The sequence below is a fragment of the Macrotis lagotis genome, chromosome 1 (assembly GCF_037893015.1).
Source record: "Macrotis lagotis isolate mMagLag1 chromosome 1, bilby.v1.9.chrom.fasta, whole genome shotgun sequence".
In the NCBI taxonomy this organism is placed as follows: domain Eukaryota; kingdom Metazoa; phylum Chordata; class Mammalia; order Peramelemorphia; family Peramelidae; genus Macrotis; species Macrotis lagotis.
In genome coordinates this window covers 633,910,068-633,936,548 of record NC_133658.1, presented here as the reverse complement: position 1 = coordinate 633,936,548, position 26,481 = coordinate 633,910,068, and the positions used below count along the sequence as shown (strand labels likewise).

The following is a 26,481-nucleotide window of genomic DNA, read 5'->3' as shown; positions in this document are numbered from 1 at the left end:
GCTGGTCTATGAGAAGCTGGGAGGAACTCATAAGTGTGAGAAGAGAGTTGGGCCAGTGGAGCAATGTTCCAGGGTTAGAAGGTCCAAGGCACTGAGAGTTCTAGGATGAAAAGGCAATTTGAGGCCTGGTGGCAAAATCCCAACAGCTGAGTTCCTACATAACATTGGTTCCACCCATCTCATGTCCACTTGCTGCAATTTGGAAGGTGACTACTTGTTCTTCAGTATCTATGCTATTCTGGCTACCAAACCTGGCCTGGCTTCTAATTCCCAGATTTCTGTGATTTTCACTCTTGACCAAGTGTGGAGATCCTACTCTGTATCCCTAGAATGGGAAAGAAACAAAAAAGGAAACAAACAAACTCAGAACCATGGCCTGTTCTGCCGCCAGTTGGTCTCAGAAGGGAGCCTTAAATTTGTCTTCTTACTATATGGTTTCCCACAGGCCACCATAATGGAAAGAATTACCAAGCATTGTGCTAGATCCTAGGGATGCAAGGATAGATATCACAAGGGTTCAATTAAGGAATTTATCTTTTGATGAATGAGAATGACAGATTACTATGAAAAGAGAAAATTAAATTCATGTAAAGGAGGTGGGGGTGGGAAGAGAGAGAGAGAGAGAGAGAGAGAGAGAGAGAGAGAGAGAGGGAGAGGGAGAGGGAGAGGGAGAGGGAGAGGGAGAGGGAGAGGGAGAGGGAGAGGGAGAGGGAGAGGGAGAGGGAGAGGGAGAGGGAGAGGGAGAGGGAGAGGGAGAGGGAGAGGGAGAGGGAGAGGGAGAGGGAGAGGGAGAGGGAGAGAGAGATAGAAAATCATATTTTATTTTTCCCCAGTGAGAGTCAGGGAAGACTTCATAGAAATGATAGCAGAAGGATGGCGATTAGTAAAAAGAAGAGTTCCTTATACATATTAGGTGTTTGATAAATGTTTGTTGAATTAAATAGAGGACATTATTAAGAAGTTAAAGGAATGGAGGAGGTTATTTTTGAGTTTTTACTTATATTAGTGTGTTTGTGCATAGGTATATGTATGTGTTGCTTGTTTTTTAAAGTTGGAGGAGAGGTCATCTGCCAAAGTGGGACAGGTTTCAAGGTCAGAAATTGGGGTTTAAGGAGATAATAGATTTTTACCAACTTTTGTTAGGAGCAGGAAAGAATCAAGAAGAGATTAAAAAAATTAATACTATGTAACAATAAAGCTTCAGTTGAAGTTTGGTAAAATAACTTTGTAATGTTCCAAGTCAACATAGTTTTGTGATTGTTTTTCCTCATTACAAGAGGCAAACCTTATAGTCAGGAAGACTTGAATTTTAATTCTTCATCAGACACTTATTAGCTATGTGACCTTGTGCAAATTTTTTCACCTCCCTGTGGGTCACCTACAAAGTGAGGAGGCTGGACTTGAAGACATTTGGGTACTATAGTAGATAGCTTTCAAGACAGGAAGATGTGAACTCGAGTTCAGCCTCAGATGTTCACTAACCTTGTAATGAAGAGATGTAAACAAGTCTCTGTTTCAATTTTCTCATATTTAAAATGAGAAAATTGAATTTAATGGTCTCTAAGTTTCCATCTTACCCTAAACTTATGATTCTAAGTTCAATGGCATTGAATTTTGGAGTAGCAATAGAGGAGGCAAATAGTAGGAATTATTCTGGGTGAAGTATTAGTAAAAAGGAAATGGTGAAAGGCTGAGGAGACCAGGGCCTTCAACTTGAAGGAGAGGGCTTTACTGAAATGGACAAAACTGGGAGGGAAAGGGAGATAATAGTAAGTTTGATAGACTGAAATATCAGGTTTCTACTAGGTTTAAAAGATTATGGTGAAAAAATAAGTATGGGGGAAAATGACAGAGGATTCAAGAGCTAGATGGAAAGGATTATTGAAAACTTGAAATTTTTGTTATGATTATTGTTATTGGAGGAGAAAATGAGGTTGGTGATTTAGCACACTCAAATTCAATTCACTTGCTTGTCATGGCATCACCTCCTTTGATGTCATGGTCTCTTTTATGAGCACAGTACAAACATCATCATCATCAGATGACAAAAGCTATTATTTCTATGAGGTTACTCTACTATTTGCTTTATAATTATTATCATATTTGATCTCACAACAAATCTAGAGAGCATATACTATATTTTATTATCCTCATTTTAATGATGAGGAAACTGAGGCAAATAGAAATTAAGAGATCTGATCAAGGTCACATAGATAGTAAACATCTAAGGCAGAGATTTGAACTTGTTCCTGACCCTAGGTCTATCAGTTCATGCATTGTACCACCTGGCTGCCTTTTCTTAAATTTCTGCTGAGACTCAGACTCTCCACTAAACTGCAGACCTGAATTTCTTTCTAATGAGTGGTTTCACTGGTTTCTTTATTTTTTTTTAACTTTTAAATTAATTTTTATTAAAGATATTATTTGAGTTTTACAATTTCCCCCCCCCCAATCTTACTTCCCTCCCCCCACCCCACCCCCACGGAAAGCAATCTGTCAGTCTTTACTTTGTTTCCATGTTGTACCTTGATCCAAATTGGGTGTGATGAGAGAGAAATCATATCCTTAGAGAAGAGACAAGAATTCTAAGAGGTAACAAGATCAGACAATAAGATATCTGTTTTTTTCTAAGTTAAAAGGAATAGTCCTTGAACTTTCTTCAAACTCCACAGCTCCTTAACTGGATACAGATGGCACTCTCCTTTGCAGACAGCCCAAAATTGCTCCCGATTGTTGCATTGATGGAATGAGTGAGTCCTTCAAGGTTGATCATCACTCCCATGTTGCTGTTAGGGTATACAGTGTTTTTCTGGTTCCGCTCATCTCACTCAGCATCAGTTCATGCACATCCCTTCAGGCTTCCCTGAAATCCCATCCCTCCTGGTTTCTAATAGAACAATAGTATTCCATGACATACATATACCACAGTTTGCTAAGCCATCCCCCAATTGAAGGACATTTACTTGATTTCCAATTCTTTGCCACCACAAACAGGGCTGCTATAAATATTTTTGTACAAGTAATGTTTTTACCCTTTTTCTTCATCTCTTCAGCCTATAGACCCAGTAGTGGTATTGCTGGGTCAAAGGGTATGCACATTTTTGTTGCCCTTTGGGCATATTTCCAAATTCTCTGGTTGCTTTAACTCAGTATATCTAAACTGAATCTTTCATCTCGCCTTCATACTTCTGTCAGTTTTCTCTAGGTAGGCAGCTAAGTGGCAACAAGGGTAGTGTTGAGTCTGGGAGCAGAAAGTTCTGAGGTCATCTGTGACCTCCTATATTGACTATTTGTGTGACCTTAATCAGTTTGCCTCAGTTTCTTCATCTGTAAAATATGGCTGACAATTTTACCTCTCTGCTGTTGTGAGAATCAAATGTGAAATTTGTGAAGTGGTTAGCACAGTGCTCAACTGTAAAAAATAGTGGAAGTTGAAAAATGCTTATTAGCTTTATTATTATCATGGTTATTATTAGGAAATGCAAAGTGAATGAGGAGAATCAAAGATAAGTTTGAGGTTAGGAAGCTAGTAATCAGAAGCATAATGATGTCCTTAGTAGATTTTCAACAATTCATGAAGTGCCTAGTCTATGAAAAGTATTAGGGATAAAAAGACAAATGAAGACAGAGACATGACATGTACATAGATTAGTAAATGCAGTAGAGGCATCTGAATCTGGTGTGAGAATATATTTTCATAAATCTAGGAAACAGATTCATCTCTGGAAATGAAAAACTTAATTTTTTTACTTTGCAAGAATAAACCAGGAAATGTTTGTAATTTGACCATGTCTTTGAAGCACCCACAAATACCACATGTGAATGGTGAAATGATAACTCCTTTGCAATAAAATTGATAAAGATTGAGGTGATGTAGCAGACTAGAGAAGTCCCATCCATAGCCAAGATTTCTTTACATGACTGAAAACTGGCACTATTTTCTGCTACTTTTACAAAAACTATGCAATATTATACTGATCTAAAGGAAATAGATTAGATACCAGGAACCAAAATCAGGTCAGCATGCCCTTGAGGAAATTTACAGAGGATGATGCCAAGGTGTTGTCAAACCTAAGAGCAAAATAAAACTGTGGGCATTTTACACTTTATACATGGCTATGTGACCTCAACCTATCACAGATGGCACATCTAGTTTAATCTGCATCACCTGTGAGTAAAACTTAACATTATGTAGAAAGACGGGGTTATTAATAATGGGTACCCAAAATATAGCCAGCATCAGTATAACAACTCCTATGAATTGATACATGAGGAAAATGGATGGAAATGGATGTCTAAAATAGCTGTCATGCTGTGAGATGAAATCGAACAATGAAAGCAAAAAAGGTGGGGTCAGAAAACATCCTGGAGCACAATTTTTAAGAAACAACTGTTATAGACAAAGCAATGCAGAAAGTATCTGTGAAATAAGGTAGATTTTGAGAGGAAAAAGAAAGTTATGTTATCAAGAGTCAGAAAAACTGGATGAAAGTCCCATTCCACAGATTACTAGTCACAGAACCTTGGATGCGTTGCCTTGGTTTACACATTGGCTGAAAGAGGGGGTTGAACTAGGTGAGTGCCACAGTTCCTTTTAGCTCTAACATTGAGTGATTGTGATCTAAGAAGCACAAGTCACAAATGGGAGCCACAATCTCAAATCCAAGCTATATTTTACAATGTTTGTACTGCCGTATGGGCAGTTCTGTTCCTCTATCAGTCTTTGTAGCCATGTCTGCCTGCGCATAGAGATAGCAATCCTAAGTAGTATCCTTGGGAGATAACATGCATGTAAATGTTATTCTGTATCTGATCTACTCCATGAAGTCTTAACAGATGACTGCAGCTTGGAAATGATTGTATCCTCTGGTGCCTTTCCCACTAAGGTTACCTTCCATCTATTCCATATTTTTATTTGCATGGACTAATTTATGCATATATTGGTTCCCTCATTAGAAAGTAAGCTCTATGAGAGCAGGAATAACTTTTGTTTTGTTTCTTGGTATCTCTTGCCCTCATCACAGTTCCTGGGAAATAGTAATCATTTAACAAATGCTTGTTTTATTTTTCATTTAATTCCTTAGAATATACATTGCTGTTTTTCTCTGTGCCATCTATATGTCTCATCTGTTCATCAAGAATGTAAGTGGTAAAAAAGCCCACTTCTTTTATTTTGCTTACAGTAAGAATCAAAATTGGAAGTCATCTTAAACAGCTCATTTATTCTACTTGCCCAGTTCAGGAAGAAACAGACTCAGGTGAAGAACAGTTTGACACAGTAGCTCTTAAAGTTTGCAAAGTACTTCACATATTTTATCTCATTTGATCTCAACAACCCTGTGTAGTAGGTATTATTTTCACCCCCATTTTACAAATGAGTACACTGAGGCTGAGAGGGGTTCATTGACTTCTCTAGGTTTATATAGAATTCTGAGGCAGAATTCAAACCATCTTTCAGACTTTAAATTGAGTATTCCATCTTCTGTGCTCCTGAAGCATGTGACCCAGAGAATATGACCTACAACATAGGTTCATTTAAACTTGGAAGGGACCTTGGAAATTGGATTGGATTAGAAGGAATGTAGTTTAATCTCTTTGTTTTATAAATAAGGAAATTATACCAAGGAGAGTAAGAGACTTCTCTATATTCATATAAGAAATTAGTAGCCAATGGCATATGGGGTATTCTGGGAGGATGAGTATCTCTGATGTGAGGGCTTCCTGAGCCCTTTTCAGGGCTGCTCAAATCATCTTGGTGTCTACCTCTTAGCTAACTCTTACCTGTAGCTCCAGTAGGCTGTAGCACACACAGCAGCCACACCTAGCTAAAACCATATTGATAGGCTAAACCAGGTTGAGGATAACTGGAGTATCTATCCCATTAATTTGAAGATTTTTTTTTCTGGTGGAATTTGTAAGTGAGGACAATTTGTTACAGTGGCCATGAAGGTAACTAAAGGAGGGGCTATTAAATACTTAAAGTTTTCTCAGATATCAAAGATGTCTGTGTACCAGACCATTGCCAGTTGTCCTGATTTTTGTCTTGCTACTGTATCTCAATGACTCTGGAAGAGAGAGTAAGGCAGATGTGACAACTTTGTGCAACTCTGCCTCATTTAAATCCAATTCACTTGTAAAATTGCTTCTTGGTTTCATTTGTCCTCTTGGAAAACAAAGGTTGAACAACAAGAAGTAGCAAATCCAGGATTTTACCTTATGAATTCTAAGTCCCAATCTACTTTTTCATTACACCATGCTGTCTACTCAATAAATATCTAATTTCACTTGCAGCAGCAGGATAGAGCACTGGGTCTGGAAGTCATAAGTTTAAAATCTAAGTCATAATCTTAGATGTATGCTTTGGGGTAAATCCCTTCACCTTAATTTGCCTCCCTTTCCTTATCTCTAAAATGAAGATAATAATAGTGCCTACCTTTTTCAGTTGTTGTAAGGACCAAAACATTTTGCATAATGATTGGCACATAGTAGGTGCTTAAATACTTGTTCCCTTTTCCCTGCTGTTGGTCAATGACACAATTGATTATTCCTCCACTGATTTGAATTTAGAATATCTTGTTAGAGATTGCCTCAGCTTTTCTGTTTGTATCCTGGCACATAGACCAATGCTGGAGATACATAGTTAGCACTAAAATACCCTTTGATTCATCTTCAAAATTTTCTAATCCATTATTAGCAAATTGTATTAGAATGGGTTCACAAATTAATTACTCAAGAATAAAAGACTAAAAAATCTGTGGGCATAGCAAGGTAAGATATCAGGTCATCCTTAACATCCTCTCATGATAGAGAGCTCAATAGCTTAAAAGATGGCCCATTACATTGATGGACATTTCAAACTAAATTTCTTAGAGCTATTTATGAGGCCCTGCTAAAATTATTATTTTGCCATTGTGTTGGTTTCCCTATTAGGAGCCTGAATAAAATTGACAATGGAAAATTTCTTAAAAATGAAAAATTTTCTTTTAAAAAAAACTTTGTATTTCAGATCATATATCATCACTAAAATTAATATGATATTCTATTGCAGAAAAAAAGCATATTGGTTGTTTTAAGGGGGATTCTAGAACAGAAAAGAAGAAAGAAACTTCCAGTTTTTTTCCCCATTTTATTCTGCCAAAGATAGCCTTCTATTTAGTTAGGTCTAATGATATTTTTGAGTCAGGTAGGTAGGTGGCACAGTGGATGGAATGCCCATTCTGGAGTTGGGAAGGCTTGAATTCAAATCTCATTTCAGATACTGGCTGTGTGACTCTGGGTAAGTCACATACCACAGTTAGTCTTAGTTTCCTCAACTGCTAAATGAACTGGAGAAAAACAAGTCATCACAGTATCTTTGTCAAGAAAACCTTAAAAAGGGGTCACAGAGAATCAGACAATTGAAATGATTAAAAAACAATGAAATTTTTATTCAGTTAGAGATATCTGGTGGGACAATAAATAGAGTTCTGGGTCTTGAGTCAAGAAGATTTGAATTCAAATTTGACCTCAGACACTTATTAGTTGTATGATTCTGGACCTCCATTTGCCTCAGTTTCCTTAAGTATGAAAGGAAGATAAGCAATATCTATCTTATAACATTGTTGTTAGGATCAAAAGAGATCTTTTTAAAGAAACCAGAACCAGAGTGCCTACCATATAAATGCTTATTCCCTTTACCCTACAATTGGGATGATGGCTATTTCCTCAATTATCTTGTTATAAAATATTTAAATTATTTTCCTCAATTATTTGAAGCTTTATTAGTATAAAATTCTCTTATTGTACCCTAATAACCATGATCCTGAGATCTTTAAGGTAAAATTACTGGAACAAAAGTTCTAGAAGATTTTTTTTGAAGTCAAATTAGAAATATTCCCAGTCATTAACAGACTGGGCCTGCTCTCTGAGGATTAGCCTTCCTAAATGAATATATTGCCACAAGTTTAGCTATCAGGTGATGTAGTATTTTGCTGCATGACAAGACATAAAATTTAAAAATAAACTAAATTCAATTATTTATTTAAGCAGGTTTTTTTGGAGCTGCTATATTATTTCATCTTTATCCAGTGAACAATCTATGGTAAGACTGAACTTAGACAACTGATTCTAAAATGACTCCTATACCATTCATCAAGCATTTCCACTACGTTAAAAGATGTATTCAATTTCATTTTTGCATGTGATATTTTTCATACTTGCCAGATCCAATGCCTTCCAACTTTCTGAAATATTCATGGCATACAAGCTTCTGAGGAGTTTCTAAGTGTTTCTTTTTATTCATTTCTTAATCCAAAACCATGTTACCAGATACAGTTTTCATTACTCTCTACTGTGTCCACTTTCACTTTGCAGTTGCTAAGTATCAAGAAAGTTTAGTGTATCTTCTAAAGATCTTGACAGAATTTTTCTATTTCTTTATATTCTTCTCCATGAGACTTCCTTCCAATTAACTGCAATGTTTTCATTCTTGTTGTTTCATTTTATATGAGATTATTAACTCCAAAAGATAGAAGATGGGTACAAGTAATATATTAAGTCTGATTATCACCATTACTTTAAAAATTAAACAATGCAAACAGTCACCACAATGAAGAGACCAAAAGAGTTGAGAATCCACTTCTTCAGTAAATAATTAATCTTTTTGCTAAAAGTGAGATATGATGATTAAAGATAATATTGGTTTAGAGAAATAACTTGTTTATAAAATATCCCAAAGGAAAAATGGTCAATTATGTTGCCTCATAAAATATCCAAACAACAGAAGAGTAAAACCAGTAAAGAGTAGCCTGTAAATACCAGTTAAGCCAAATTATCACAAGGTAATATGTAAATCAAACCAAGAGAAGAACAATGATGAAATGTAAGAGATCTTTTGGTATTTTGTATAATAATGGAACTGCCAAACTTGAATTCCATAAATTAAAGTATAAACTATTTCATTTGAGGAGATAAATCAATGAAACCATTAGATCTGATCAAATGTACAGTATTTATATAATGCTTTAGTTGTGACATGCTTTACAAATTATTTCATTTGATCTTTATTCTGTATGGTAGCTGATATTATCATCTTCATTTTATAAATGAAGAAACTGAGCTAGGTAACTTTCCTAGGATCATATAGCTCAGGTGTTTTTTTGAGACAATTTGAAGTTAGATATTCCCAACTCAAAGTCTAACTCTTAGTCTAACACATCCAGCTGCTTTTGTATCCAGAAAAAAAAATTCATACTGGAAGCAAAATAGTGTTAAAAGGTTTTAGAGAGCAGGTTTCAAAATTTCCCAAAGAGGAGATGGTTCCTAAGGACTAAAAAAGCACTTGGACATGATTCTTTTTTTCTTGACAGGTATGTGCAAACACCCACACACTAACATATAGGGAAATCTAAAAGACATTAGAAATGATGGAATCATTTTCTTGCTTTTTCATCTCTATAACATCTTTCTAAGAATGATCTGTGAATGAATTGATTATATCCTTGAAAACATGAGAAGTTATTTTGCAAAGGAAAAGATATTTTTGGACTGAAAAGACAGAACAAACTTATTGAAGGGGTGATTTATGATCCTTGAAAAAATGTGAAAAATGGAAGAAGTCCTCCAAAGGTCAAAAGTTGTATCAATTTATTAAAGAGATTTAAGTTATCAAATCATAAGCCAGCTAAATTGACTTAGATTCCTATCAGAATATTAGACTATTATTAAAATGCTAGTGAACATCTATAAAAATAAGCAGTATTCACTAAGTTTAAATCAACTCCTGAGGAGAGGAAGTCAGTCAACCCATCAACAGTCACCTACAGAGCAAACAAGTCAGCATAATCTAAGAGAGAGGGGACCCTTAAGAAGAGATAGAAGAAGCAAGTCATTTTCATTGTCTTGACAATGATCTCCCCTGAATCCTGACAGAGATTACTCAGGAACTTGAACCCAAGAGCCTTAGGTTCCTGCCTAGTACCCATAGCCATTCCCTGGGAAGTAACCCCTGCTCTTCCAAGGTATCAAAGAAGCCACTATTGAAGATTCAGAAAAGTTCTTGTCATCACAATCCATGGTACCATCTAATGATTCAATATCTAATAGTTTTATGGCTGTAAATGATATTGAGGAAAAGTCATTGCCAACTGATTTGATGCTGTATTTTAAAGGACCATTGGCCTTTCCTTCTGCCTTGCAGCTGAAACCTTCTGTTTGTGTTATTCCCACCATTAGAATGTGAACTCCTTAAGAGCAAGGACTGTCCTATTTTTCTATTTGTATTCACTGTGCTTTGCCCAGAAAAATGCTTAAATAAATAAATGCTTACTACATTCAAGAACAGGTCATACTAAACTAACTTAAATTTTTTGTCACTATTATAATATTGTTAGATAAGGTTATGTTTTACTTGCACCTTACCTGTACTTTTAGCAAGTACTTCACAAAAACTTCTCATTTTTTTCTTTTGGAAAAAAATAAGAAAGGTAAATTAGAGGCTAGCTGAACTTAGAATTGGATGAATAGACAAACACAAAAGTAGACAGTAGTGTTTCAATGTTGGCTAGGTTTCAATTATAGTTGACTCAAATGGCAACTTGACATGCTAGGAGTAAATGATGCAGCTTAGCATGATTTGTATATATGTAATGACATAAAAAAGTATCACTGAAGACATATATGCCTGGAAAAAGAGGAGGGATGATCTATAGAGAGGGGGAGAGAAACAGATGCATAGACTGTGTGTTTTACCATTACCTACAAAATATTAAAATACCAAGGGCAAGTTGGACTGATACTTTATGGATGATTTATTAGGTCAAGAATTACACAAGTTAGGGAAGTATAGATAGGTCACTATCTGAATTGTTTTTATACTGAGGCAGCGTATGTATACATTCACACACATAACATCATGGCTTGATTAAAACACTGAAATCTCTAGATTCATAGAGGCATAACATTTTATACCAGAAAAAAGGATATTCTAAGTTTTCTAATGACAACCTCTTCATTTCACTGATAAGATAACCAAAACTCAGAATTTATGACTTGCCTAAGATCACACAGGATCACATATATATATATACATATATATGTATTTCTATGAACATTGTCATGTTAATCACACTTCAAATGACTGCTAAAATAAGGTGTTTTTAAAAATATCTTCATTAAGGAGGCAAATGATTATAGTCTATAGTATCTTTCCCCCCAATCAGTCCTGTACATAGGCTATTATATGCTGTACTTCAGTATATTAGGGTAACAGTTTGTTTTAATTATCGAATTTGTCCTACCAATAAACCATATTTGCTGACTTTATATTTTATTGGATCTTTAAATGATTAAGTTCCCTAAGCCATCCAGGGGTGCCATTTAGGCTACATTTACTAAGGCACACATGTCATCATTTGAAGATAACATGGAAGTAGAGATGTCAGTCCCATAAGCACTCCCTACTGTTGTCTTCCAGGAGATCCAATTTGAGCTTTTGTTTCTGATTTCTACTTGTCAAGCAGCATCAGGCTAGAATCTCTCTGGCTTTCTTGGGGGTGTTACTAACAACTAAAATCAAAATGTAAAGAAGCTCTATATGAGCACTGTCATGTCGCCTTACAGGGAACAGATGTCAAAATGAAGGTATGCTAAACTTGAAGCAACTTACAGGGATTGAACCTTCAGGTGGAGTGTGCAAAGATGCTAGGGAAAGAATGGAACTGTGGCATGGAGAATTTCTAATGGGAAGGACAGACTCTTTCATTGATGTGCCAACAGAGAGAATTTTTGCTAGCAATATTCTGTGAGCAAAACACTTAAGAGAATGTATGTATACAATAGTTTAAAAAAACAGGGTTACTGACACAGATGCCAATTTGGTAGGGCATATGGAACATTTACACTTGCCTTTTTCTTTCTTGCTTGCTACAGCTGGTGCTGATTTAGTATGTGAAATTTTACTAGCAGGAGTGCTAATCAAGACAGAGATTCTGTAAGGATTTAGTCATTTATGTAAGGGAAACTACAGGGATCATTAAAAAGTAGAAGATCATCTCACGAAGGAACATTATCATTATCGACCTCATTTTTAAACTAAACAGAGACAATGGTACTGTAAGTGTTGCTTTAGCTGCAGAGGACGTCAGAATGCTTCCCCAAGAATGCTTTCAGAGTATAGTACCCACAATAGAAAGTTCGGGTAGAGGAATGTTAAATATATTTAAACTTTGAAAGTGTGAGAGGAGCATAGGGGCAAACAATTTAGTGGCAGAGTTAAGTGTAATTTCTTTGTTTTGCAATTCACCATGGTTGTTTTTTGGAAATCCCAACATATTTTAATTGTTCTAAGGATATAAAGAAAAAAGTGAATTTTCCCCTATCTTGTTCTGAGGTTGTAAAAGTTAATTTTTATTTCCAATTAGACTTGAGGGAAAAAATTATGCCAAGGTCCAAATTTACAATTCAAAAAATAACAAGATTTGCAGGATTTCCGAGCACAATTAAAAAAATAAACTTTCACAAGTAGCAACAGAATCGTTGCTCTATATTAAATATGTTGTACAGGTGGCTTGGTAGTATGGGAGACCTGAATAACAGCAACTAGACATCTGCTACTGGAGGAGACTTGCCATATAGCAGAAGTGACGTTCTCAGTCCCCCATGGAACGGTGCCAGCTATCTGGTCTTCAGAATCAATTATTGAAGAATCAGGAGCAAGGCTTTAGAAGAAGCTTTCTGTAGTGATCTTCCCTCTATTTCTAAGTAGAAGGCTTCAGAGTTATGGAAAGGACTTAAATGGAAAGGTCAGTGTAGTATAAAGTGAATGAAAGATTGTACTGTTTACCTGCCCAGGCTTGTATCCCCATGAGGTAAACACCTTTATACTAACTTTAGCCTTGGCTTCTTTGGAATGGTTTTACATATTCAATATAAAGTGAATATCCAAAAGCAGTTTTATTATTACAGATATTAAAGCCTGTTAATAAAACAAGATGAAAGAATAGAAAAGAGGTAAGGTATAGTCAGTAATGGTTTAGTCATAAAATATTTTGTATTAATTTGTCTTTACCCCTTTACAAATGTTTGCATTTAAAATATTTTATAACTTAACATAGCTTTTCTTTTATATAGTCTAAGATACCTTATTTTTCTTTCAATTAAGATCTTTTGTGTTTGGATTTTCATTTAGAAGATCTAACTTTTGACCCCAATTTCAACAGCTCCTTAGTGATTATAAGTTTGAGTATATGATGTGACTTCTCGCCTGATATACTCATATGACTTCTTCTACATAAAAATATTTACTTTACCCATTCTCATAAAGCTCAAAGGAGACAATTGTAAAGGGTTTTGCAGTCAAAAAGCATTCTACAATTTGAGTTATTTAGGATTAAATCTTTGAGGCTTAATTAGTCAATAAACATTTATGAAGTATCTCCCTCTGCTAAACTGGAGATACAAAAAGAAGAGAAAAAAACAATCCCTGCTCACAAGGAGTTCACAAGCTAATTGGGAAGACAATTAGTAAACAGATATATACAGGAAAGTTAAATATACACATATACATATATATGCATATATATGTATATATGCATATATATATGCATATATGTGTATATATATATAATTATGTTAACATGTATTAGGAAACAAGAGAGTGAAAGCATTTGAATTAAGAGGAGATGGGAAATGCCTCCTGTAGAAGATGGAAGTTTAGTTAGGACTTAGAGGGAGATGATTTGCATTATAGCCATGGCCAATCAAGTCATGTTATTTTACATCAATATCTTTGCAAATATGTTCTCTCTGGGAAGAAGAAAGGAAAGATGGGTTAGGTTTGTATGGAGCCCTTTTATTTTTTTTCTCATTTCATTTCATTTATTTATTTTTCGGTCATATGCACATGTATATTTTTAAGTTACAAAATTTCCATACTCCCTTCCCACCCCTCTCTCCTCAGTGACAGTCAGGTTATCGTATGTACATATTTTTGATAAACATGTTTTCAGATTAAGTCATTTTTGGTATGAGGAATTAGGATTAAGGGAAAGAGATACAGAAGAGAGAGTTTTTATAAAGTGTTCATCAGATTCTGGAGGGTTGGGTTTTTTTTGTTTTGATTTGTTTTTCTTCCTCTAGATGGGGATAACATTGTCCATAGACAGACTACATATAGTTGTCCTAGCTCTCTGAACTGCTGAGAGGAGCTGCAGTTCAAGGTTAATCATTTCACAGTGTTGTTGTTAATGTATACAATGTTCTCTTGGTTCTTCTCCCTTCACTAAGCATCAGATCCTGTAACTCATTCCATGCTTCCCTTGAATCTGACCATTTATGGTTTCTAATAGAACAATAATATTCCATAGTTTCGTGTACCATAACTTGTTTAGCCATTTCCCAATTGATGGGCATCTCCTCAATTTCTAATTCTTTGCCACTACAAAAAGAGCTGGGGATTTTCCCTATTTTTAAAATAGTTTCTTCTAAATATAGGGCCCTTGTATTTTAAAACAATTCCAGTTGTTTTTCTTCCTATTTTTTTCCAACCTAAGAAGCCCCTTGTCATTCCAGATCATATGAGATTTGATGAGTATTGAATTGTCTCAGTTCTGTCAATGAAATGACTTTAGGCAACCTGTCAGGAGGTATGGGGTTAGAACAGAGTACAAAAGTCAGATGAAAGGAGAAATTGTGGGGTAGGTATGAGGCTTATGGAGGAGGACAATGAAAATCTATCTATGTGGTCTGGGACCACATTCCCTTTGTAGTGGTGATGGTGGTCCTACTGTCATGAACAACATGGAAGGGGCAATTTTACCACAAAAAGCAGTGTTAACCATTTCAGTGCAGTCAGAAGAATTTCTTTAGGTAAAAATACAAGGATAATAATAAGAAGCAATACTAACTGATATATAGTGCTTTAAAGTTTGTAAAACACGAGTACAGGGTGAGGAGAGAAGAAAGAACAGAAGAGTATTGCCTTATTTTTCGGATTTAATATCCAGAATTAAAGGTTGGTAAAGCAAACTGTAGAAGGATTTAAATACCAACAGCCTCATCAGATCAAATCCCCTGGCTAATGAACCAGAACTGGTTGAATAGCCAATCTAAAAGAGTGGATCAGCTGATTCATATGACAAAATTAGGCTGAAGTGGGCAGTCAGGAAGGAAGAGGGAGCTAAGAAAAACTAAGTTCCCTAAAGTAGAAGGACTGAGATTGATCGATTACTTCTCATTTCCCCTTTTAATTGTTAATGTGACTCCTTGTCTTCATTTTCCTCCTGTGTATGCAGGAGTTGTTGTTGTTATTGTGAAAACCCACAACATTTAGAAGGATAGATGCTATGACAAGGGAAGAGTGCCAAGGAAAAATTGAAAGTCTGTTTTTTCATTGTAGACTAAACTGGATGAAGGAGAATCTTTGCTTCTGTGATTTTATCTTGAATTTCAAGCTTCATCTACCTCTACTATAGAAAGTTTAACTACCACATGGAGGAAAGAAGTGCTGGCTATAAAATGTTTGCTGGTTTAAAAACAAGCAAAAAAAAACAACCCGATGATCTATATAAAAGGCAAATTGCATGGGGTCTTTAGTGCTGTAGAAAGGAAGCTGGATCCTACCTCTTCCACTTGCTCTAGATGTGGGTCCTGGGTAAGTCATTTAACCTCTCTGAACCTCAGTTTCCTCAGGTCCCTTCCAGTGATAGATCATTTTACTGGTATGATACTGCTTTTGAATAAAATAATAGTTAAGAAAAGGGGCAATGAGTTCATAGGAAATTAGATTTTTTCAAAAAAATTTTTGGGAAAAGATCTTAACAAAACTACAAAAAAAGATGGGGGAAAGCAATTGCTGAGGTAAAAAACCAAATGTTTAAATGTTTTTCCTCTAGGTAATACTTTCTTTTAAAAAACTGAGATGTTTAAATTGCAGCACTTTACAAGGACTTAGCAGTGTTTTCCTCTAGTAATTCAAATAAACTATATTTACTTTTAGAAATAAACCACATTTTGGTAGCTATTTCAATTGCATAATGTTTGAGGATGTTGTTATTAGAGTGGCTATTCAAATAAAAAATATCTCTTGCATTACTTACTAAAGTTAGCTTAAAGATATTGGGAAGATTTTGTTTACTAACAATTGAAGTAAGATTTGTTCACCAATATTCAACAAAATCACCTGACCTTTGACTTTAGTCATTTGCTCATATTCATAAGCTCTCAAAAAACAGATTTAAAAGAAAAATGTCCCAAAGATATTAGGAAAAAACTAACTGAATTATTCAGTTGATAACAATAGGTATATAGAAATTGATGAAGGTGACAGCAAGTATATGATATTTGAAGTGTCAAACCCAGTTTTCCTTTTTACTTTCATAGATCCAGATGTCATTACTTACTGTAGTCATATATGTTATGTATCATATAATCTATATTATATATTAAATAATACTATGTATGTTTTATCACTCTTCAATCTTTAAAGTAATATATTTGTATATCCATACGTACATGTTTGCTACAATTTAATTAGATTTAACTAGTATTTATTAAGTACTGAACATATTGAAGATAGTGTTCTAGGAATTGGTGAAATATGAAAACAAAATAAAAACTTAAGGTGCTTACATTCTGCTGGGAGTATGCAACATTTATAAAAATAATTTAAGGAAGGAGAGGCCATTAACAGGGAAGTTGAGAAAGGCTTCCTATAGAAAGTGACCCTTGAATTTAACCTTATACATTCCCTATAATAATGAACAAAAATAAAAATTCAACTTTTCAATTCTTCATAAAATGTTGGTGTTAGAAGTGACAATAGGGATAAATTTAACAAGGGTTCTTCCTCTAAGAGCTTATTAATTTGTTTTAAAATATATTTTGAGGTAGAGGTCAATAGGGAGACCATTTCTAGCAGAGTATCCTTTGTCCTCATTTTCTGATCATGAAACTTCCAGTGACATTGTCTTGTCTCTAACTTAAAATATAAACTCTTCTGTTGATCTTTTTTGTGGAATCAGATATATTGAGTAGTTGATGGAGTTCTGGACCCTGGAATTAGGAAGATCTGAATTAAAATGTGACTCTAGGTATTACTAGCTATGAGATTCTAGGCAGGTCAATCAAAGTCTGTTTCAATCTCCTCATCTGTGAAATGGGTATAATAATGGCATCTACCTCCTAAGGTTGTGAATATTAAATGAGATAACAATTGTGAAGTGATTAGTATAGTGTCTGGCACATAATAAATGCTATATAAATATTATTGTCATTATTATAATTTTATTATTCATTATAATCATTATTAAAATAATAATCTTATTATTAAAATAATAATCTTATTATTAACCTGTCTTCAAAATCTTTTAATGTTACTTCTTCCAGTACTCTGGGCTCCAGCCTGGCTTTCCCCCTGTTCCTTACATTCAACAATACATTTCCAGTCTTAGTATGTTTGACATCCTTCCTTCCTCTGGCTTCATAGAATTCTTCTTTTCCTTTAAGGCATGGCTTAATCATCACCTTGAAGCCTTTCCTCATACTCACATATACAGTGTTCATTCACTTTATCTCCTAATTTTTCTGGTTTCTTTGAAGTCGTAACTCAAATACCATTTTTCTGCAGAGGTATTTCTAGGTTCCCTCCACCCCAACTGCTAATACTTTCCACTTTCAGATTATCTTCAACTATATCCTTTATGTGCTTAGTTTTTTACCTGTTATCTCCCACATTAGAATGTATGTTACACTTTATGTATGTGTATATGCATATGTATTAACGTGTGTAGATCTCAACACATATCTTTTATGTGCTATGCCCAGAGTTTAGCATGTTGCCTGCCTGTCACATTCCAAGTACTTAATAAAGGTTTGTGGATTGACTGATTTCAGAGTTGAGATTGTGTCATTCTTTGATTGCATCACCAGTGTTTGGCACTTAGTAGGGGTTAATGAATGCTTATTGATTGAGAGAGGCATTTGTTTGAAATGAAGAGTGTTAATTAGAGGAATATGAAATTATCCTGGAAAGTTAGACTGGAACCAGATTGTGAAGGACTTTTAGAGTTTAATTCTTTACTGAGGAGGATATAAGAATGATTATGTGGTGTTCCAGGGCTAACGCTGGGATTCAACATGGAAAATGTAGGAAATAAAAGGTAGAAACTATGTGTCCAAGAGTCTCTAAGCATAGAAATGTGCACATCACCAAATGGACAATTTGAAGAATAATTTAACCACATAGAAATTACTGTTGATTCTATAGACTTCATTTTATCTCCGAATTATCTTGATGAGATAGAAAGAGTAGTGAATTTGAAGTCAGAAGCCTGAATTTAAATCCTGGGTCAACAACTTTTTTGACTTGAGGCAAGTCACTTAATCTCTCTATTCTCCAAGTTCCATAAATCTGAAAATCTTTATGAAAAATATTACTCTATTTTGGCATGACCTCAGGAAAGTTATTTCAATTTTTTGGCCTTTTTTGATCTGTGAAATGAGAGGATTGAACTAAAAATATTTTTTAAAGTCTCTTCTATCTCTAACATACTTTGATGCTATAAAACTCAGTCTTTCAATTTTTGTAAAATCATAGAATGTAAGAAACTACCCCATTTGGCATTTAAGGTAACTGACGGCCAGAAAGGTTGAGACCTACCCAGGGAATAATAAAATTGAGATTCAAACTCAGATCCAGTGCTACTTTCATTATTACATTGCAGCTCGATTTTTTTCTCTCATCTTTCAGCTGAGGGGGGTTGGAGTAGATGATTTCTTAGGTCCCTTCCCACTCTAATTCCTATGAGGTCAGTGGACACTGCAAGGCTGCCAAGTTAGTGTATGTATAAAATGGTAGCCTTTGTGAGAAAATATGTGTGCATGGTGCCTGAGTTGTTTCTGTCGTGAATGGCTGCCTTCAGAACAACTTCAGTATTGAAAATACGTAAGGAGTGAAATGTAAGATCTGAGGAAATGTTGCCCATTTTTTCAGGGCCAGGAAAATCCTGACAGCACTCCAGGAAGAAATCACTTGCCAAAACATCAGCTTGAACAAGTGGTTCCATCCAGCTCAATTGTAACGCCACATAATTTATGCTGGAGTGGCTTTTGGAACAGCAGAGAATGGCATGTGCCCATATTGGGGAGCAAAAGATTGGAATTGTTGGTGTTACCCTCATCTTCACTTCAAAGATTCTATTGCCTCAGACTTTGGAAGCAATCAGGTAAGCATCCATCAGTGTAACGATACTTTGTTATTGAGAAAAAAATGCAGGAAAGTTAAAGAAAAAAAAACTTTTTTTCCCCTCTCATTTTCTCTTAATGACCATAATCCTCATTCTATAAATAGAGGATAATTTGTTAACATTCATTTGACAGATGTGTATTAAGCATCTATTGTTTATGGGATATATTTAATAAGTACCTGGGGGCAGTTAGGTGGCACAACCATAGAGCTCTGGGTTGGAATCATAAAAACGTGAGTTTAAATACAGCTTCAGACATTTTTATTAGCTGTGTGACTCTGGTCAAGTCACTTTGCCCTTTTTACTTCTGTTCCCTCAAGTGTAAAAATGAACTGGAGAAGGAATGGTCAATCATTCCAGTATTTTTGCCAGAAAACTCCAAATGGGATCACAAAAAGTCAGACCCAACTACAAAACAACAGAAAACCAACAGTTGTGACTATTTACTTTGTATTGGTTCACATGTCTTCCAATGCTTCTCTAAACCCTCCATATTTGTTGGTGGTATTTTTTGCAACACAAAATTGTTCCATTACATTCAAATCACAATTTGATTGGACACTTTCTAATTAATAATTTATTTTCTTAAATGTGTACTCTTTAAATGAAAACATTCTTATTTGTGAAACAGATTGAGTGGGAACTCTATAGGTTTAGAAAAGAAAAAATGTGAAATCCTTTAATTGTCAATGATGGGACAATACTAACATGAAATTAATCATCTGAGGACCAAATAAATTGTTCTAAGTTTTCCAAGTTTGAAATAGTTTAATCTTATTATGTTTTTCCTCAGTTCTAAAAATTTCATATCTGTGATAAATTTAATCACCACCTTCATCATCATAACTCACAGAAGCATCAGTTATTAATTTCAGGATCAACAGAAGACAGTTGCTGCCTTAAAGGAAAATTCTTATGAGGGCTGCAAATGTTCTAATAGGAATTACATTGTCTAGGGTTAAAGGATTCAACACTCAAAGATTCTGATCTGTGTCATAGACATGAATCTCAGACTAGCCTTAGACAAATTACCTAGCACCTAGATTTTCCCTTCAGTGCATTCTGGTCTGCAAAGTGAGGTTGATGATATCTCCCAGGCAATTTTATGTTGTCGGGCAAGGTTACTGTTTACTTATATCCTTCAATGAAAGCCTTTTAGAATAAATATCTCTAATTATGTTAATATTACTTAAAAATGAATCTCAGTTAAAAAAAATTTAAGCTTTGCTATGTCAAAGGAAAAGGGAAGTGAACATTACCTTGATTCTGGTTGCCCAGATGGTGTCTTATTCCTTTCATTTTTATCCATGTGGGTTAACCTCTGTTCTCCCAATTATTGATGATAGAATTGTTATTGTGGATTCCAACTATGAAAATCCCAGCTAAAATAGAGATGTTAATACTGACAGACCCTGCAAAAACTACCTTAGATTTCCAAAGATAGCTGCCATATCAACATTCTGTGCAGATATTCTTGTAGAAGCTAGATCAGCTGCAAAAAAAGGAAGTCCTTGCATTCCTTAAGAAAAAATAAAATTAACTACCTAGAAAATTTGTCAGGTGGAGCATTGATTTCACCATTCTTACTTTGAACTAAGACACTCAGCAAAACTGGCAATCAACAATTATCAGTTAATGAGTGAGATACTCAAGTGCTTTGCTTCCAATGACAAAAAAATTGTGTTCTGGCTGACTAGATGGAAATGTTGCTTTTAATATATCAATTCAACAGTTAACTGATATACTTTGGGTTTCACTGTAGAAAGCACTAGATGCCAGCATTTATCTTAAAAGAGCTGGGAGGAGAATCCATTATAAAGGGGGCAAAAAAACCCATCTAGAGTAGAGTTTGGAATCTCTTTCTCCTTTCAGAAAGCCTTTTATCTCTTTTTACATCTATGTTCCTTTTTTTCCCGTCTGTTCTCTGGCTGGGTTGAATGCTAAATGTTACAATACAACCTACGGTGTTCAATATATTTGCTGTGAATTCCAAGTATTTGCAATAGATGCTGAGGTCTTAAGGAAATTTTTCGTAACCAAATTGAGTTTTTGGTAATATCTATGAGTTCTGGACACTAATTGTTAGTAAAGAAACACTGGATTCATAATTTGATGGTCTGTATGTTTCTCAGTTGCTTCTCCCTATGAAATATAGGTAATGGAATATTTTGCATGTGACAAGTCCATATTTTATAGGCAGCACATCAGTGTTGTATAAATTTTATGAACAACTTCTATTATCTTTGAAACCACAGAAGCAACAAACAGTTATAATTATAGCCTGAAGAAGCTATAGTGTTTCAAATCTGCCTACAGTAGTGGTATTACAAGGAAAATGTTCTGTGTGCCTGCAGCTTTCACTGTGCTTAGTGACATCACAATTATACTACACTTTAACTGAAACTTCTGTCCTTAAACAGAAACAGCTTGTCTAAAACCTGAGGTTGCTTTTTTTATCCTCCAAAATTCTTTGATTCTTCACTAAATAAAAGGGGTAGAAATGGTAAATATTGTAGCTTGTTCTCTTCTTTGTTACTATGTGGTTGCCTTTGCGATTAGTAAGTTATAGGTACTCTCTGGACTGCCACATGGGGAATGAATGTACATTATTTAAAATTTCTTTATGTGCATCTGCTACTTGTCAACTCATGATCTTCTGATCCTTGAAGATTTGACAACCCTGTGATTTGCTATAATGGAATTACTGAAAAGTTATCAACAAAGGCATTGCCAGGCAAGAATGCAAAGTAAGTCCTCAGATGTTTAGAGGAAAATCAACTTCAAAAGGAAAAGAAATCTCAAAGAAATACCTGCCTCTTGAACATTTTGGGTTTGGGGTGCAGCTCTATATGACTTTCATTGTGAGTAGGACTATATACATACATACATATATATATATGTATATATATATACCAACTTAAATTTTTTTTTAATTGTTATTTATTTTTTCCTAGTTATTTATCAGTAGTTCATTTGATTTTCTCCAAGGGAGGAATGCATCTCAGTGAATACAACAGATTGTCTATTTTGTTGACTTTAATAAAAAATATTAATAAAATATCCAGTTTAAAAATAAGAAATTTTAAGTTAACACTTAAGAAAGCTTTTTTTGTAATTTGGTTTTTGCAAGGCAATGGGGTTAATTGGCTTGCCCAAGGTCTCACAGCTAGATAATTATTAAGTGCCTGAGGTCAAATTTGAACTCAGGTCCTCCTGACTCCAGGACTGGAGCTCTACTATACTTTCTAGCTGCCCCTTAAGAAAGTTTTAATAGCCATTTTATACCTAGCAAGTAGACACAATTTTCAGTGAAAACTATATATTTTCAATTACAGATGTTGTAAAAAAAAAAGGAGGAATATTTGAATGTGCTAAATTTTTTTCAATAAAGTTAATTGTCTTCTAGACATGAGTTAGGTACAGAATTGAATAGGTAGAGGATGATGGACTATATTGTCTAAGGGAAAATGAAGAGCTCCTTTAATTACCCCCAAACTTTTCTGTAAATTTTGAAAGCTCAATTTAAAAAATACCAACATTTTGTCCATTTTGTCTGGCAGTTACTCACAGAATGCTTCATTCTCTAAGAATAAAAATTGAGTATGTACCAGCTCACAGTAGGTGTGAGCAGGCTCTAATGCACACATTAATGGAGAGAATATTTCCCCTCCTTCCCTGAAAATCTTCTGGTTTGATAACACTACTTGAAGCATATGTTGAATTGAACTGAGATCTTCTGATTACTTCTTAAGACAAATTTTCTCAGTGCTGAAGGATTTTGGAATGAAAAAAAATTCTTTGTCTTCCTCCTGATTGCCTCCTAGTGGGGGGTGGGGGTGGGGTGGGTAGGGGCGGAAAGGCTATGTTAAAGAGGTGCCTGATACCTGAACCTGAATGAACAGTTCATTCAGCAGACCTCAAAAAGAAAGACTATCCTCTGGCTTTTTCTTCATGTTCATTGAATGTGCAAAATTTTCTCTGACTTCTTACCAAGTCATGGTATCTGTTTTCACATGACAGAGGGCACATATGCTATCTAGGCAAGTCTGGGTGTGGACCTTGGACCTGTTTTTCTTTCTATTTATGTTTCATTCTGTGGGCAAAAGTGACCAAATAGTGATCTTCAGTGATCTTTTCTGGACTATCTCTAGAGTTCAAAAGTTCCTTAGTCCCATAATCAAAACTGAGGAGAAGTAGGTAAAACTGTTTGCAGCTACATTTTTCTCAGAGAAAATGATCACTGACAAGATGTCCTGGCTTGTTAGAAGACATAGACCTTGATATGTACATTATGGAACACTATTGTACTATTAGAAACCAGGAGGGATGGGAATTCAGAGAAGCCAGGAAGGATTTGCATGAACTGATGCTGAGTGAGATGAGCAGAAACAGAAAAACATTGTACAAATAGCAACATGGGGTTGATGATCAGGTTTAATGGACTTGCTCATGCCATCAGTGCAACAATAAGGGACAATTTTGAGTTATTTGAGATGGAGAATACCATCTGTATCCAGAGAAAGGATTGTGGAGTTTGGACAAAGACCAAAGACAATTGCCTCTAATTTAAAAAAAAACACATTAATTTTTCTATCACTTATATGTTATTTTTTTTCCTTAAGAATATGATTTCTCTCTCAACACATTCAATTTAGATCAATGTATAGCATGGAAACAATGTGAGGACTAACATACTACCTTCTATGGGGAGTAGGGGGAGGGAAGCAAGATTAGGGGAAAAATTGTAAAATTCAAAAATAAAAAATTGTAAAATTCAAAAATAAAAAATAAATAAAAAATAAAAAAGATATAGATCTTGAGAGAATTGTTTGGACAGAGCAGAGCAAAGTTGAAATAGTTATATTCCTGCAAAGCATTTTATTTTTTTTTTTGTATCAACCTCCCAGGAAAGTACAATAGAAATTGTGAGTTGTTTCATATTTTAAGACTATCAACATAGTCTTACAAATTTATTGTGTGTATGTGTGTTTTAAGCATGTGTATGTATAACTACCCTATACTTATACATTGAGAACCTTTCTACTCTCTTCTAGGGAGAACTTAGGCATGAGTCAAACAGACTTTCTTTAAGTAATTTTTCCCCTGATCTTTTAAGGTTTGAGTAAAAGAAACAATGAGAGAAAGAGCTTGGCCTTTCTCTTTGGAGGCTAGAATCCCCCAAGTCTATACACAGTTCACTTGAGGCCATAGCTGGAACTTCTTAGTAGAAAATGATACCCAACTAAATGGCTCGGTGAACAGAGTGCTAGGTCTGGAGTCAGGAACACCTGAGTTCCAATATAGCTATGTGACACTGGGCAAGTCAGTTAACCTCTGTTTCAATTTCCTCAGCTATAAAACAAGAATGGAATGATGCTACTGTTAATGTTCGGGTGAACTGAGATATTTATAAAACACAGCACGGTACCTGACATATAGGGAGATACTTAATAATTCTTGTTTCTTTCCCTTTCCCCCCAACTCCTCTGGGCCTGTGCCACTATGTTGTTATATAAAGCAAATAAAGAACTTCAAGAAAGATCCAGAATAAAAAATATTTATTGAAGAGATTTATAAATTTAAAAAGGAACTGATCAAGAACCAGTGATAACCATTCTTTGCAAAGTAGTAAGAGAAGGGGTGAACCCATCCTGTAGTGACCTTGAGGAAAAAGTATGGGCAAGAGTTGTATAGGAATGGGTAGATACAGATGTGTATTGTTGGAATGGACCATTGATGCCATCTCCGATCAATTTGAGGAAAAACATTTCAAACCTAAGCATGCATAGAATATTCCTCTATCTGCAACTGCAAACTGAATGTGGAACTTACTAAATATTTGAATATATTTTATAAATATTTTCACTGACTGATCATTGCTACCATAATTGTAACTAAAACTATTTAAAAATGTACGTTATACACATTTATTGCAACTCATGTTTATGAGAAGATTGGTCAATCAGATACAATATCTTTTATGTGAACATACAGAAATGACTAAGACCTTATTAAATAATTGATCCATTAATTATATATGCACACATTTTATAATATATTCACATATACTTTATGTTCCCGTGTCAGACCATTTCTGTGGGCTTTACTGGCATGAACTACATCTAAAACAAATAGAACTATGAACCTACATTCTCAATTAATAAAGAACATTTGGGGATATGGGGGAGGAAGAGACATTTTATTTCATATATTGGAATAATTATATTATATCTGTGCCTTTCCATTGGACTTTTGAAGAAAGAATTGAAGGATATTTTATTGTTAATCTCTAAAATGTTATTAAGTATATTTTTGACAGGAGTTCATAAAGGTTACTTTTTTTCCTTTAATGGTTAAACATATTGTTTGCCCTTCATTCTCAAAGACAGCCAAATGTTAGTCATCTAGTAAACTGAGAAAATAAAACCAGAACAATGGGAAGGGGAAAGCCTGTTTAATGTTAATATACCTTTAGGAAGGAGATGGACTGGCATCTCTTGATTTTTAGAAGTGCATGAGTGGATCTCTCTGAATCTGTCAGTGAATCCAGAATTCATTTTCAAATTTCAGACAATGTTTTCATGACTTTTGTTTGAAAGATAATATTATCTATAAATGATATAATTTTTGCTTAACTTAGAATTGGTCCATTAGATAAGCTACAGGTGCTAAAAGACCTTGATTTTGTTAGGATCAAGTAAAAGTCACTTTAGACAAAAGGTTCCACATAATGTATAATCCTTTATGCAAGAAGTTTGCAGCATGATTGAACTGTTAGGCTTAAATGACCTCTGAGATTTCTTTAGCCCTAATTTTTTCCCTTTTCTACTAACACTTAAAGGCAGGTATAGGGACTAAAACAGACTGAAGTATTCAAAGGGGTTGGGCAGAGAACTTACCAGGGTGGTTGTTTTGCTGATAAAATGATAATTTGTGCTATTATATGCTTGGGTATGGAAAGAAATAATTGTTTTCTTTATCAAATATGAACATTAATTATTTTTTCCCTTTGTAATCTTAATATGTTTGTATGTGATATTAGAATTAGAATCAGGAGATACCTGTATTTAATATCTCTGATGCTCTTTGGCTTGTATGACTGGGGCAAGTCGCTTTATTTTTCTGAACCTCAATTTCTTCATCTGTGAAATGATTCTTTATAAACTAACAAAGTTGTTGTGGGGGTCAAGAGGGATAATACTTGTAAAATGATTTAATAATCCTAAGACTTTACATAAATGATAGTAGTTATTATGAGTTT

General features: G+C 34.7%; 1 protein-coding gene across 12 annotated transcripts in view; it reads left to right on the top strand.

The window, feature by feature from the left end:
• The window catches only part of GTDC1 (glycosyltransferase like domain containing 1), a 671,515-nt gene that overhangs the window by 537,538 nt on the left and 107,496 nt on the right, over positions 1-26,481 (top strand). For 11 of the 12 annotated variants that reach the window (XM_074215094.1, XM_074215107.1, XM_074215100.1 and 8 more), the window contains one exon: positions 18,968-19,199. In XM_074215094.1, the coding sequence (XP_074071195.1) occupies positions 18,968-19,199 (232 nt within the window). Of the gene's footprint in view, positions 1-18,967; positions 19,200-26,481 lie in introns of those variants that run through there. The other variant, XM_074215104.1, reaches the window with a different exon arrangement.